Source organism: Lepisma saccharinum, chromosome 1 (genome assembly GCF_977018435.1).
Source record: "Lepisma saccharinum chromosome 1, izLepSacc3.1, whole genome shotgun sequence".
NCBI lineage: Eukaryota > Metazoa > Arthropoda > Insecta > Zygentoma > Lepismatidae > Lepisma > Lepisma saccharinum.
The window spans coordinates 32,728,125-32,743,330 of NC_139229.1; the positions used below are offsets into that span (position 1 = coordinate 32,728,125).

General features: G+C 41.7%; 2 protein-coding genes across 3 annotated transcripts in view; one reads left to right on the forward strand and one right to left on the reverse strand.

Annotated features, from left to right (window-relative positions):
- LOC145994371 (uncharacterized) overlaps positions 1-15,206 on the reverse strand; it is a 947,129-nt gene that overhangs the window by 508,417 nt on the left and 423,506 nt on the right. The gene's annotated exons all lie outside the window — the stretch shown is intronic.
- LOC146003706 (uncharacterized) lies at positions 6,541-7,113 on the forward strand. The gene has a single exon (XM_083142127.1). The coding sequence runs from the start codon at positions 6,541-6,543 to the stop codon at positions 7,111-7,113; it is 573 nt and encodes a 190-aa protein (XP_082998253.1).

Genomic DNA, 15,206 nt, shown 5'->3' on the forward strand with positions numbered 1-15,206 from the left:
AAACACCGTGTTAAAAATGAGGAAAGGTGCGAGCTGCTTGCCTCAAATACAAGAAAGCAAACTGAACGCAATGAAATAAGGGGAAACAGAACAGAAGTGAATTGGCTTGATGAAGGAAATTCCGAATAGTCGTGTCTTAATGATAAGGTTTGTTGTGTTAATACTTGCTACAAGCCGATAGTAAAAGAGAGTGTGGGTGCGTGCTTACAAACACGATGTGTAAGGAGTGGATTTCCCTGAAGACATTGAACTGTCTACCTCTCTTCCAGGTAGTACAGGGTGGGAAAGGGAAGGCAGAAGGGGAAATAATGAGAGTGAAAAGCTGATGAAAGTGAAGAGGTAAAACTGATGAAAGTAAAGGGGAAACGATGAAGAGTGAAGAGGAAAATATAAAGAGAGTAAACAGATAAAATTAGGAGAATGAAGAGGATAAGATGAGATAAATGAAGGGGAAAGATGAGAAAAATGAAGGGGAAAGTTGAGAAAAATGAAGGGATAAATATTAGAGAAATGAAGGGGAAAATATTAGAAAAATCAAGGGGAAAATACGAGGAAAATTAAGGGTAAAATGAAGGTAAAGAGGAAAGATGAGCAGAGTAAAGGGGAAAATATAAGGATATTTATTTCCTTTATTTTACTTCGCTTTTTGTGCCACTTTTGGCTAATTTCCGAAGATGGGAATGAATGATGATTTGATGAATGGAAACTCGCAAACACCCATGCCCAAGCCGGGACTCGAACCCGGGGACCCTGGCGTCGTAGCACGATGTGCTAACCACTCCGCCACGGGGGTCGGCAAATATAAGGAGAGTGAAAGGTGAAAGATGAGGAGAGTAAGGGGGAAAATATAAGGAGAGGAGAAAGGAAAAAAATGAAGATAGTATAGGGGTAAAAATGAGGAAGGGAAAGAGGAAGAAAGGGAAATGGAATAAAATGAGGAAACGAAGAGGAAAGGAGGAGAAAAGATAAGATGGGAATAGACTGAAAGGAAAGATGGAAAGGGGCCAGGTAGAAAGGGAAGGAAAAAGAGAGGGGAGAAAGAGCAAACGGATTGTTACAAGAAAAGTGCACATCCCCGTCCCTCTTTTCATGATCTCTGTTGCTCAACCAAACAGATCTTCTGTGGATCCACAATGAGTTATCATGCCGATCTTCCCTGGTTTCTCCGGCAAAAGGAGAACTGACAGATCAGAATCAGCAGTAAGGTCAAAACAGAGAGGCATAAAGCTCTCACCCCTCCCCGCTTGACACCGGCGAGAAGGTAAATCGGTAGCAAGAGGAGGAACCAGGAGATAACACAAAGCTAAACCGGAAATTCTCCCGGCGTGTTCCGTGCAAAGAGTCCCCGTGAGATTTTAAGACAAGAGACACTTTGTCGATAATTCTCCCTGCGGTTCGGGAAATTTCATTAATGTCGGATACGATGCAAGGGAAACAGAACGAGGATAAAGCAACGGGCGCAAGAGTTTCTGTGTTTCGCTAAATTAAACGCTCCCCTCCCTCAAGTGGATTTCAATTAGAGTGGAGAAGGCACAACCTCCCGACGATTTAGGATTCAATGCGCCTCCCTTCTTTTCTTCTAGAGCTGAAAAAGTACACGGCTTGAAGCAGCCAGGAATGGACGTTCCATTCTTGTCCTGTTGGTCAGAGATGCGTAGCGCTATTATTAGTTTCCGAAGTCTGTCGCTTGTTGAGGATTAATCTCAGGTCATGAATCCGGTGGGAAAGATTTGCTACCTAAACGGACGGCCATGAAATTATGCGGGTGGCAGAAGTTCGCCCTGTTGCCATGTCGGAGCACAACTCTGTGTGTGACGTTTCGTTTTGGTGTTCGCCACTGAATCACTACGTCACGGTACCTACCCAATCTCGCTGTGCGGCGGAGTTATGAGAGACTCCTTAATGTTATGTTACACTGAACATTCTCTGGACGTACGATTATAAAAAGAAATAGCTTCTTGCCATTTTACAACTTTAATAACACATTTTACCTTTAAACAGTCACTGCAAAATAACAACAATATTCACAAATACAATCACATTTCAATTAAGTTGCGGCTTTTCCTTTATAACAGTGTTTTTCACAAAATTAACATCATCTCACGCAACACAATTTACTTATCGCCTTTTCACGCACTGTTGTCTTGGCAACGAAATCAATAAAAGATTGGACAGTTCTACAAATGTTTATAAACCGAAAATGACCTCCGCTTCCGATATTGCGTGTAAGAAATATACAGCCAAAATTACAAATTTAAATCAACACAAACAACATTATTGAACCTAACAAATAAAACAAACAGATTTCTGTCAAATTAACAGAAAACAAATAAAAGATTACATATGACCAAAATAAACAAAGCGTATCATGTGTGTTCCGAGGTATAAGAGAATGAAAGATCTCGTAGAGTTGGTCTTTGTAATCTATGATACAAACTGACAGTATTTGCTCGAAAGGTCAAGGATGACACAAAGGTGCCCCGGAGAGAGGTCGGTCTGACACTCGAACTAGGCAACGCAGCCCGGTTGACGTTGCCATACAGTGCGCGAGAACCAACGACTTTTGTCCCGCTCTCGCTTCGTTTTTCCCACATGTGGCACCAGCGCAATTCTGCCCAGCCGCCTATTTTCATGGCCATGCTTTTAGTAATGATCGGATGCTGCAAAAGCCTTCTCTATCGGTGAGCTGTGATTTGAATTCAATGAAATCTCTTTCGTCGTTGTCTTGGCGTTGTCGCGGAGTGGTTAGCACAGCGCGCTACGACTCCAGGGGTTCCTGGTTCGAATCTCAGCCTGGCATGGTTGTTTTTGTGAGTGTCCCTTCATCAGCTTCACTGTATGATCATTCAATCTCATCCTCACGATTAGCCAAAAGTGGCGAAGTGAAATCAACCAATCAGTTGTCGTTGCCTTCTCTATCTTAATTTTACTTATTTTATCTCAGTCTGGTTAAAACGTTGAGAGGGTATCAAACTGATATAAGAGCATAAACTGGATTTATAAACTCCTATCGTTTTCTCGGAGTCGCGATGGCCTAGTGAGTAAGGAGTACCCGAGATGAGCGATCGAAATATTTCCGGATTTTCCCCAAATTAAAACGACTCTGGGGCTCACCCAGCCTCAAATCAATGGGTGCCTGGATGAAACCATGGTGATAAAGGCGGCCGGAGCGCGGTGCTGATCATATCTCCAAGAATTGTCGAGATTGAGAATGTGTGGCCCTACCCTACATCCCCTAGATGTGTCTTCATAGCACGGTGCTATATTAACAGGAATCTTTACCTATCGCTTTCTCGTCTCGATCTACAGAAGAGCGTATAATCTTTTCACAAGAAAATCCTCAGCCCAGGACTCGAACACTTGATATTCGGAATATCGATGGGCAAACTAGAAGAGAAGTTCAACATGTCTAACTTAATTTATTTAAAAATTAATTTTGTAACTTTAAATAACAAATGCACTCCTATTCGCCATCTCTGTGTGTGCAGAAATTTCAATTAACAACCATACAATGGGCGTGTACTTTAACTTTCTCTTTTCTAGAGTCTCCCATTTACAAAATTTAATTACAAGGGACAAAGTGTCATTCATGGCTAAATGCAGAAACGAATTTCAAATGAAATGCCAAGGAAATGAGAAAATCAAAGAACATCCTGCTAAGAACCAGGTATGGCAAAAGAACAACAACTGAAAGATGAATAAAATAGGGGTGAAAATTATGAACGAAGTTTATTAAAGGTAATTTTAGTAGAGAAAAGACAAGCCGCCATTTCAAATCTGAGCACAATCATAATTGCTGCAATCTTCATATATTGACAGAAATTTCCTTGTTTCGTAGAGAAGAGAGAAGTGGCTCACATCAAATTTGTGAACCAACGAATTATAACCAATTGGAATTACTGTTTTCCCCAACCATTTTGACCTAACTTTGATAGTGTGGGAACCAGCTCTCAGGTATTTTGGACCACTTTTGATAGTGTGACAACCAGTTATAAGAAATTGGAATTACTTAAATCTTTACCCAAAACATTTTAACCTAATTCTGATAGTGTGGAAACCAGTTATAACCAATTGGAACTTCTGCAATCTTTTCCTCATCCACTTTGGCTTACTTCTGATAGTATGGAAACCAGTTAAAACCAATTCGAATTACTGTAATCTTTCCCCCAACCATTTTGACCTACTTTTGATAGTGTGGAAACCAGTTGTAGCCAATTGGAATTACTACAATCTTTCTGTCAACCATTTTGGACCACGTTTGATAGTGTGATAACCAGTTATAACCAATTTGAATTACTGCAAATTTCCCTCAACAATGTTGGCCTACTTTTGATAGTATGAGAACCAGTTATAACCAATTTGAGCTACTCCAATTTTCCCTTCGACCAGTTGACCTACTTCTGATAGTGTAGGAACCAGTCATAACCAGTTTGAATTACTACAATCTTTCCTTTAGCTGTTAGGTATGCTCTGGATCGTGTAGGAACCAGCTATCACCAATTATGCAATGTTCTCTTAACTGGATACCAGTCGTGAAAAAGTTAATCTGCTACTCCTTGTGTTGGGAACATGGGACTCTTTGAAACTTACCAGGGCTTGCTGGGTAACATGTAACACAACACTAATATCTGAAATTAGACAGTGTTGCATGATCACACATGCAAATCCATTTATGTATATAAGTTTAAAAACCACATACAGATAGATAATCCGTTGCATCAAGCTAACCTCTTGAAGCCAGAAAAGATGATAATATCAATTCCCATAACATTTCAGAACACTAACCAGTAAAGAACAAGAACATTCAAAATTAACGTTGTGCAATTCGCAACCATATCACGAAAGTTTAATTGCATAATTAGTCTCTCACTTTCACGTAACAGCAAGAAGGAAAACGCAAAAACCAAAAAAATATTCTTGGATTCTATTTATCGTTACGAATTTTCTGTTGATTCCCCAGTTCTTTTGTTTTCCGACTCAGCCCGTCATTAGGTAACAATATTCAGGCGGATCCATTAACTTTCTCTGGCGAGTAGGAAACATGACGTCAACACTGGCAGAGTATGACGCATTTCAGAATATTGATGTTTCAAGTTCAATTAACGGCTTTACCGTCTAATTATAGTTGTCTGTGATATAATTAATATTAGTTGAAATAGCAAATGTTAAGAAAATCTTAACATCTCGGCAAATATCAAACCTTAAACACTGAGGTTCGTTACAATTGGAACTACTGTAATCTTTCCCTCGACTAGTTTGGCCTACTTTTGATAGTGTGGAATCTTATAACCAATTAAAATTACCTCCAATAACCTTTCTCATAACCATTTTGGGCCACTTTTGATAGTATGGGAACCAGTTATAACCAATTGAGATGACTTCAATCTACTCATCATCCAATTGGTTTATTTTTGATAGTGTGGGTTATAACCAATTGGAACTACTGCAAATTTCCCATCGACCATTTTGACCTACTTCTGATAGCGTGGGAATCAGTTATAAACAATTAGACCTACTGCAATCTTTCCCTCAGTCATTTTGGCCTACTTTGATACTGTGGAAACCAGCTTTAACCAACTGGAATTAATGTAATCTTCTCCTCAACAATTTTGTCCGGAATCTGATAGCGTGAGAAACAGTTATAACCAGTAAGTTTTGAAGCTTTCCTGGCGACGAATGATGAAAAGGTTATCTCGGGCTATCGACCAGATGAGTTGCGGAAAAGATTCCAAGCTTTCGAGAGCTAACGTCACTCTCATCTTCAGGGTAGAAGTACAGTTCTGAGCGTCAACCCGGTGTATATAGGTTCGTGGAGGGGTGATCCCGTTGAAGATGGCGGACCAATCGGGTGGTGCGTCTGCTGGCGTCACGCTTCTGGTTAACTAATGCTAACCAAGCTGGGTACAGTTCGAGCCCCGTGTCGCGATTAAGATTACTGTTTTCCTCATGAATGGCTATTGCTACCTTGATAATGCGGTCCCAGTAGTTTGAAGTTTTGGCTATGATTTCTGTGTTGCTGAAATCTGGTGGTCTATGTCCCTCGTCGATTGAATGTTCTTCTAGTCCCGACTTTTCAGAGTGGAAGTACTTGTTGTTGCTTTGGTGTTCTTTACAGCGCTGTTCTGTTGTTCTACCCGTCTGCCCAATGCATGCTTTCCCGCATTTACAGGTAATCCGGTAGACTCCCGATGTTTTGAGTCCTAACTCATCCTTGGCGTTACGTAGTAGGCTTCTGATCTTCGGAGGTGGTTTGTGAATGGTTTTTATGTTATGTCTCTTGAGGATTCGGCTTATTACTCCGGAGAGATTTCCGGTGTAAGGAAGGATGGCTATCTTCTGGTCAGCTTTGTCCGGGTCCCCTGGCGCGTCCGTGTCCCCCGATGTGTCCGGATTCCTCGATGTGTCCGGATTCCTCGATGTGTCCGGATTCCTCGATGTGTCCGGATTCCTCGATGTGCTGGTCTTCTTGGACAGTATTCGTTTTAATGTTTTGTTGATGCTGTGTACCGAATACCCGTTCAGTTTGAAAGTCATGCGAAGATGCTGTCAATTTGTCCTGAAGCACTTCTGAAGAAAACATCATTGCCGAAACCCATTCAGGACAAATTGACACCGGGCGGAACAATACCACCACGACTGTACGGACTGCCAAAAATACACAAGACCGCAATGCCATTAAAACCGATCGTCAGCGCCATTGGATGCCCAACGTACAGACTCGCCAAATTCCTGACAGCCCAGCTTCAACCACTAATAGGCAAATGTGAACATCATGTGACAAACTCCACTGAATTCATCAAAACGCTGCAGAAGATCAGAACATCACCAGATGACATCTTAGTCAGCTTCGACGTAGTGTCACTATTTACCAAAGTGGTTCTTCAAAATTCACTGGAATTACTAGAACGCCACTTCACACCAGAAATCATCAGTCAGTTCAAACACACACAGACATCTACCTACTTCAGCTACGGTGGACAGTACTATGAGCAAACCAAAGGTGTGGCAATGGGCTCCCCACTCTCGCCTGGCATGGCCAATTTTTTCATGGACAACGTTGAGCACGAAGCCCTGCGCACAGCTCCGTTGAAAACCGCCGCCTTCTACACATAAGTGGACGACACCTTCATCGTCTGGCCTCACGGTAAAGAAACTCTTCAGCCATTCTTAGACCATCTAAACAATAAACACCCAAATATCAAGTTCACCATGGAGACTGAGAAGAATAACAGCCTGCCGTTCCTTGATATTCTAATCAAACGCAAGCCAGACGGATCCTTGGGACACAGTGTATACCGGACACCGACTCACACCGATTTATATCTCAATGCCAGCACTTTTCACCACCCGTCTCAACGAGCTACAGTACTCTCTACTTTATTTCACCGGGCCATCTCCATCAGAGACGCGGAGCATCTATCAGAAGAAATACAGCATCTTCGCATGATTTTCAAACTGAACGGGTACTAGGAACACAAAATCAACAAAACATTAAAACGAGTACTGTCCAAGTAGAACAGCACATCAGGGAATTCGGTCACATCGGGGAATCCGGACATATCAGGGGACACGGACATTCCAGGGGACCCGGACAAAGCTGACCAGAAGATAGCCATCCTTCCTTACACCGGAAATCTCTCAGGAGTAATAAGCCGAATCCTCAAGAGACATAACATAAAAACCATTCACAAACCACCTCCGAAGATCAGAAGCCTACTACGTAACGCCAAGGATGAGTTAGGACTCAAAACATCGGGAGTCTACCGGATTACCTGTAAATGCGGGAAAGCATGCATTGGGCAGACGGGTAGAACAACAGAACAGCGCTGTAAAGAACACCAAAGCAACAACAAGTACTTCCACTCTGAAAAGTCGGGACTAGAAGAACATTCAATCAACGAGGGACATAGAACAGATTCAGCAACACAGAAATCATAGCCAAAACTTCAAACTACTGGGACCGCATTATCAAGGTAGCAATAGCCATTCATGAGGACAAAAGTTAATCTTAATCGCGACACGGGGCTCGAACTGGACCCAGCTTGGTTAGCATTAGTTAATCAGAAGTGTGCAGCCAGCAGACGCGCCACCCGATTGGTCCGCCATCTTCATCGGGATCCCCCTTCCACGAACCTATATACACCGGGCTGAAGCTCAGAACTGCACTTCTACCCTGAAGATGAGAGTGACGTTAGGTCTCGAAAGCTTGGAATCTTTTCCGCAACTCATCTGGTCGATAGCCCGAGATAACCTTTTCATCAGTTATAACCAATTGTAATTACTGTAATCTTTCCCTCGGGCAGTTTGGCCTACTTTTGATAGTGAGGGAACAACTCCTAACTAAAGTTTGGTGTGTCGAAAATATAAATGCTATGATTAAAAGTCACAGTATGGGAAGATGGAAATGCAGGCATAAAGTTCTGTACTTCAGCGTTCCTGCAAAGAACCAGATACGAGAATTCAAATGCCGCGAGGGAATTAGAATTGGGAAGAAGCAGAATACGAGAACATCCTCCAGGAAAAAAAAAATATTTAAGAGAGAGAATCCAGGTAGAAGTCGGATTATTATGGCTTTAACAGCTTCCGGGGACTTGGCTGTTAGTAAACCCAACTTCCAGAGACGGAATTGATCGGGTTGCGAGTTGAAAGGAGTTGATTTGAAGTAGACGGGAATGGGAGAAGAGGGATAACTGCATGCGGAGAACTCTATTGGTCTCTCCCTACAAACATCCTCTCGGATATCCCATGTGGGCGAGACGAAATTTGCTTGATTACGTACCTCATTCAGCATGCCAATAGTCTGGGGTTCGATTACATTTTCCTGAGGGAATGCTGCGGCCCGCGTATTCTGCGACGGTGTTTAAACACGGACGAACTCAATCCACCTACTTCCTGGATTTTTTCTCTCCTATCTCCCCTCCGGATTCACGTTTCGCTTGATTTTCTCAATTTCAATACTTCATCAGGAGAAAACTGGTAGGGATTGCAAGGTCTCGCGCTTGCTACGGCGTTGGCTGCAGTGTTTGTGGAAATATACCTTCACTGTTAGAAGTTGTAACGGCATGAACATTACTGTTATAGTATGTTACTAAACTTAACTTTGGAATTTTGAGTTTGTTCATTTCTATCTTGTCAACTGCCTAGTGCGTCACAGCCAACTAGTATCAGAAGGAATAACTGGCAACAACATTCACAAATAAATAACTTAATTAACAGTCTGGCAATATCCATGGCAACGAGTTAACAGGAGTATGAAGAAGTAGATATTTTAAGCATGTTCTCTTAAGCTTGGAAAGAAACGTCTTGAGTGTACGAGGAATAACCTTTTAATTAAGGTTAAATTTACTTTCGATAACATCACTTGAGATTATCAGAATCTTCTGCTCGCAACATCAGAGACACGTGGAGGTACGTAACAAAATTACAGTAAAATTTAAATATTCCACCGTAAAAATTTAAGTTTCCTTGTTATGTTTTTAAAAAGGAAAAGGACACAGCATTTTTTTCTCATGATCATAATCATCTCTCTGTGCTATGCTTAGATGACAAGTAAACATGGAATTGATTACTTCTTGGAGTATTAAAGAGCAACACACACATACGCGGTCTCTCACTCTCATCCCTATATATGTTGTGTGTGTGTGTTCGCGCGCGCGAGTTCCTATTCCTCTTCTCTCTCTCTCTCTCTCTATAAGTATCCTCTTTTGTGAGTTAAGTTTTTTAAGTCCACTTGATGCACAAATAAGTTAATCGGGACTGGACCGACAGACAGCTTAAAGTGCGATCCGAACCACTGTGTACACTATATAGCCAAAAGTCAGCGGACACCCAGTGCTGTTCATTTCAAGACACCAGTCAGGTAACTAATAAGATGTCGGACCTCCCCTCGCTATTATTACAGCAGTTACTATTTAATTAAGTTCTGGTATATTGCTAGTGGATTTTTTTTTCCATTCGTCCTGTAGCCTCGTGAATAGTTCATGAGTGGTTTTCGGTCGAGTATGTCTGGCACGCTCCAGTTTATCCCAAAGATGTTCTATGGGGTTCCAGTTGGGGCTTTGAGCGGGCCAGCTAAGCACATCCACCTGATTGTCCTCAAACCACAATGCAATGGACCCTGCTTTATGGACAGGGGCATTATCGTGCTGATAGAGAAATGGACCTATTCCAAAGTGTTGCCACAGTGTGGGCAGCATGCTATTTTCTAAAATGTCCTCATAAACAACACTAATGTCCCAAGCCCAAAACAAGAAAAACAGCCCCAGACCATGACACTACCTCAACGTTCACTTGAGTGTCCGGTGACTTTTGGCTGTATAGTGTATGTGCCTCTATCGGTATCGAATCCAGGACCGGCAACGAAGTTCTCCAATACCAATACGTCATCGGGGAGGCCATCGAGGTAATTCTACTATCTCTCTCTCTCTCTCTCTTTTCAAGGCCCTTTTTCCATACACACACCCACACGTGTCTCTGTCTGTTCCCCAATGTTCCTCTTCCCCCCTCACATCTCTCTCTCTCTCTCTCTATCTATCTCTCTCTCTCTCTGTGCGTGTGTGTGTGTGTTAGGATGAAAGAAACTTTATTCCATGTTTCTATATAATTAATACTAACTATCGCCACATCTACAAACAGTACATACATGATATTTCCATATTTAGCCTACCTCTGCCACATCAAAGGCGCAGTTTCATTTGTGCTGAAAAAAGCGCTATTAAAATTGCATCAAACATCAGGGGTTGGCCCTCCTCCCTCTGTTCTTTGTATTAACAGAATACAGACGGCTGCTTTCTCAGATGTGGTCGTTGTAAATGGTTGAGTGGCTGGGGCGTCAAAACAGCAAAAAACGTGCAATTTCTGTTTGAAAACGTAAAAAGTTGAATGGCATTAACGACAGAAACTATATTATTTGGGTTTAATGCTGACAACTTTGAATATCCTTCTTTAAAAACGGTAAATTTTCCTCATGGTTTCGTTGATTAATTTGGTTTATTTTATCTAATTTTTTCACACTTTTAGACTAATCGCGAAGATGAGGATGAGTGATGATGTGATGAATTTGGTGAACGGACACTCAAAAAGAACACCAATTCCCTCTGGCGTCATAGTGCGCTGAGCTACATTTTCATTGTGGTTCTTAACGAAGCCAAGGTTTTAAGTCTATTTTTCCGTAATTAGATAGGTTAATTCAATCTGGAATTACACTTTGAACCGTCGCTTTGTACTCGTGGAGTGCCGGATTCGTTCTCCGGTGGAGGTACACTCACGGGCAATAAAAATGGGACACTTGTATCCTGAAATATTCGCTTCCCTGCAAGGTGTTCTGTGTGTTGCCAAACCAATAAATGTTCAATGGCAACTTCTACCACAGCGTAGAGTTAGGGGGAAAAGGCCTGGCAAGGAATCGGGTATTTCAGGATGTAAGTGTGCCATTTTTATTGAGGGTGACTGTACATTGCGCAGCGGTTCGGATCCTACTTAAACTCTGAATTCAGTTCAGATTAACAGAAGGTGAAAAAAATGTCCCTTTGAGTATTCTCGAGCAAATGTGTCTACGCCTCGTCTCGATTTTAGAGACTTCTGTCCCATTCGTTGTTTCGACAAGATTCTGATGACCTGGTACAATTCTCGTCTCGACTTGTCTCGAAGTTCTTCTCCCATATCGATATCTCTATTCACTCATCATCTGTCTTTCTGATGGTGATTGTTTCGAGTGCATGCAGTACTTCCAACAATTCACGTATTTTTATATTATTATTTTTATATTGACTAATCGCAATTATGCAGATAAATGATGGATAGATAACATTAAAGAAGGGGCACTCACGAAAGAACAGAGAGAGAGAAAAGTCTACCACTACATTCACTGTGTCGCCGAGGCAGTTGCCTGTATGATGTACTGTCACAGACATGTTTGACTTACGACCATCCCTTTGAAAGTTAAAGGGATTGTAGTTGCCATTGAAAAATTTGGTATTAACATACACTTATCGCCGCAAAATTGGGAAATGAACACAACGCATTGTAGGGAAGGGAGTACTTCAGGAGCCAGGTGTCCAATTTGTATTGACGGTGACTGTACACACGAGAGCACTCTTTCACAAGCGGGTTGGCTTTCATTCGGCTACAAGAAATTATGATCAAATGTAGCGAATCCTTCTGTGGTTATGCGTTACGAACGCATAGTAAAGTCATATCAACCTTTTCACAATTCCTGGTTGTATCACGGCTGCAGCAACATCATAGACATACGTATGTACTATCTTATCCAGGTTTCGTGTTGTGGTCTTTCCACATTCACTGGATCATAAGGGTCATACAGATATGAGGGTAGTAAATTACCAGTATCTCTATAGCTCCTGCCATCATGTCTGGTGTTTATTGCCTTGTTTTAAAAGTTGCTTTAATTAACCTATCTGCTACGTAAACAGCAATAACTATGACTAAGTGGTTCGTCCACTTAGGGGGCTAGCTGGGGCTATCCATTACGAAAATAATCACAGTTATGTAGGGAATAGGTGACCCCAGATCATCACATCCAAAATAAATGGAATTGTGTTCATGTCGATTTGATTTGATTTTTTTTAATTTCGTTTATCTTTTCTCTATTTTTTGTTAATCGCGACGATGAGAATGTGTGATGATACTAGGAAATATATACGAGAGCGTGCTGAAAAGTAATGCCTCCCACTTTTTTCTTACGGTGTAAACGCATTTTGGATTTTGAATAACCACGCATTGTACTCAGACTTTCCTGCTTTTCCATTGAATATTTCAAACTTCTATCACCAGGAGGTGCTGAACTATACTGAGGAAAATGGCAGCATGTAATCATACTATATCGACCGCGTGAAGCTGCGTGCGGTGATCGAGTTTCTAACCGCACAAAATGTATTATTTTTCTTTCTCAAATTCAACAGTCCCGGTATATTTGCTCGCCGTCTCACTTTGAGACTTTGTGGAACGTATACTTCCAATATAGTACATGCCTGTCAAGGAATTGATTGATTGATTTGTAGTTTTTTTACCTCGTTTTTATGCCACTTGTGGCTAATACCAAGGATGAGATCTTGATGAAATGACAATCACAAACACACACACAAATGAAAGGTCATAACACAAGCTCCACACAGGAGTGCAGACGCCAGAGCCTCGTTAGTCCACAAAATGCACACCATAGTGTCATACGTGGAAGAGAGGTTGACGTTTGTGTGGTTAAAGGGAAGTCTATATTGAAGTCTTTACTTCGATTAAAGAATATCTCGCGGGGGAGGAGGGGGAGATCCCCCCAAGTCCGCTCCTGTTACGCTTTCAAGCTACTATAAACTCGCAAATCGACTTCAGCTCGCGCACAAAGGATTAGTTGTCTTGGAGAAGTTGATTTTGATTTGATTTCTGTTCTTTAAAGTCGCATTTCTGCCAATTTTGACTGATCGCTCCGATGAGGATGAGTGATGAAATTGATGAAGGGATACTCAAAGAACACTCACGTCCAGGCCGGGACTTTAATCCGGAACACCGGGTGTCGTAGCTCGGTCCACTAAAGTGTGTGGCTCTTTGTTTCCTTTGTTTTTTCCAGAAGCTTAAACTTACCCTTGCAACGCAGCTGATTTATCTTCTTATGTTAACGTGGCACTAAAACACTATCGCACTTCTCACAGACACTTTCCTCGCGGATACTTTACGCCGCATTTCTACCTCTTGCGTTAATCGCAACGATGAGGATGAAAAACGAACTGATGACGACAATGGGAGAAACACTATGGTAGATCTGTGCCTCAAATACAGTGACGTGCAGTGACGTCGACACTTGGGGTAGCAGTCAGTGGCGTGCTCAAGGGGGAGGGGTTGGTGTGAGTCACACCCCTTCTCCCTTTAGGGCCAGTATTCCTTCAAAAAGAAGAATGTCAATAACAGGAAAAGATTGCAAAATTATGAATGAGTACTAGAAAAAAGTACACGTAACCCCCACCCACATTCGAAAATAAAAAAACTATTTGATTTGACTCTAAGCCAGAGATCCTGGGTTCGAATCTCGGATTGGCCATTTGTGTTCTTTGTGTGTGTTCCTTCATCTATTTTGTTGTACCAAAGGTGGCGGAAAAGCGAAGTAAAATAAACCAATTTGAGCAATCAATCAATGATTGATTTGATTTCATTTTTGCTACTTAGCGTCGTTTTTTTGTCACATTTGGTTAATTGTGAAGATGATAGGATGAAACTGATGTAGGGACGAGCACAGGGAACGCCCATGCCCAGGTCGGGGTTCGAACCCGGAACGCCTGGTGTCGTAGCGCGCTGTGATAACCACTCCCCCGCGCTTGGTTGATTTGGTGACAGGAAACAAAACACAACACACTTTTTTGTAGTTTCTTCAATGATATTCATTTGACTTTTTGAGTTCTGAGATACATTTTTCATTCCAAATTATTTCATTATTCACTGCAACACATAGGACAAGAATGCGCACTCATCACGGGTTCGAATCCTGGTCTGGATTGTTCATATGAGGTCCCTTAACCAATTTCATCATATCATCACTCAATCCTCATTTTCGCGATAACCAAATGTGGCAGAAAAGCGAAGTAAAATAAACCAAACCAACAACAATATGAACACGCGTTCTCTTGTCCAAATAAATACATACGTATTTATGACTGTTACAGGCCAATATATTAGTATATTTAAATAAAACACTACTAAAACGAGAGTCAGAGAGAGCCTGAGCACATATTTGTAATTTAATCATTATATATTCCATATTTGAAAAAGAAAAAAAGAAAGAAAGAAAGCATAACATTATTGTCTGCACATAACACGTTCCCATTTTATAAACAATAAAACTACATCCCATATTATACATACACACATATTGTACAACGTGTAAAAGGTTGTGTAAATACAGAGAACATAAGTACTGCAGAAAATTTTACCCTGTGTTCTTTAGAGGATTTACAAAAAAATTATGAGAAACAAATCCCCTATCTGTCCTATAGGAGATAGACTGGGGGACCTGAAAGCCTGGGCTTTCAACCATTGCAGCGGGTGGCGTGGGGGCAAGGGAAGTAGAGGTAGAAATCTTCCTTTTCCTTGGGCCGGCCGTTTCTACCTGGAAACTGGCCTTTCTGAAGAAGAGCGAGCTAGGGTATCCAGCCAGCTTTGCCCGCGGAGAACACCGATGGACGAGAAGTGCGTGGAAAAGAAGG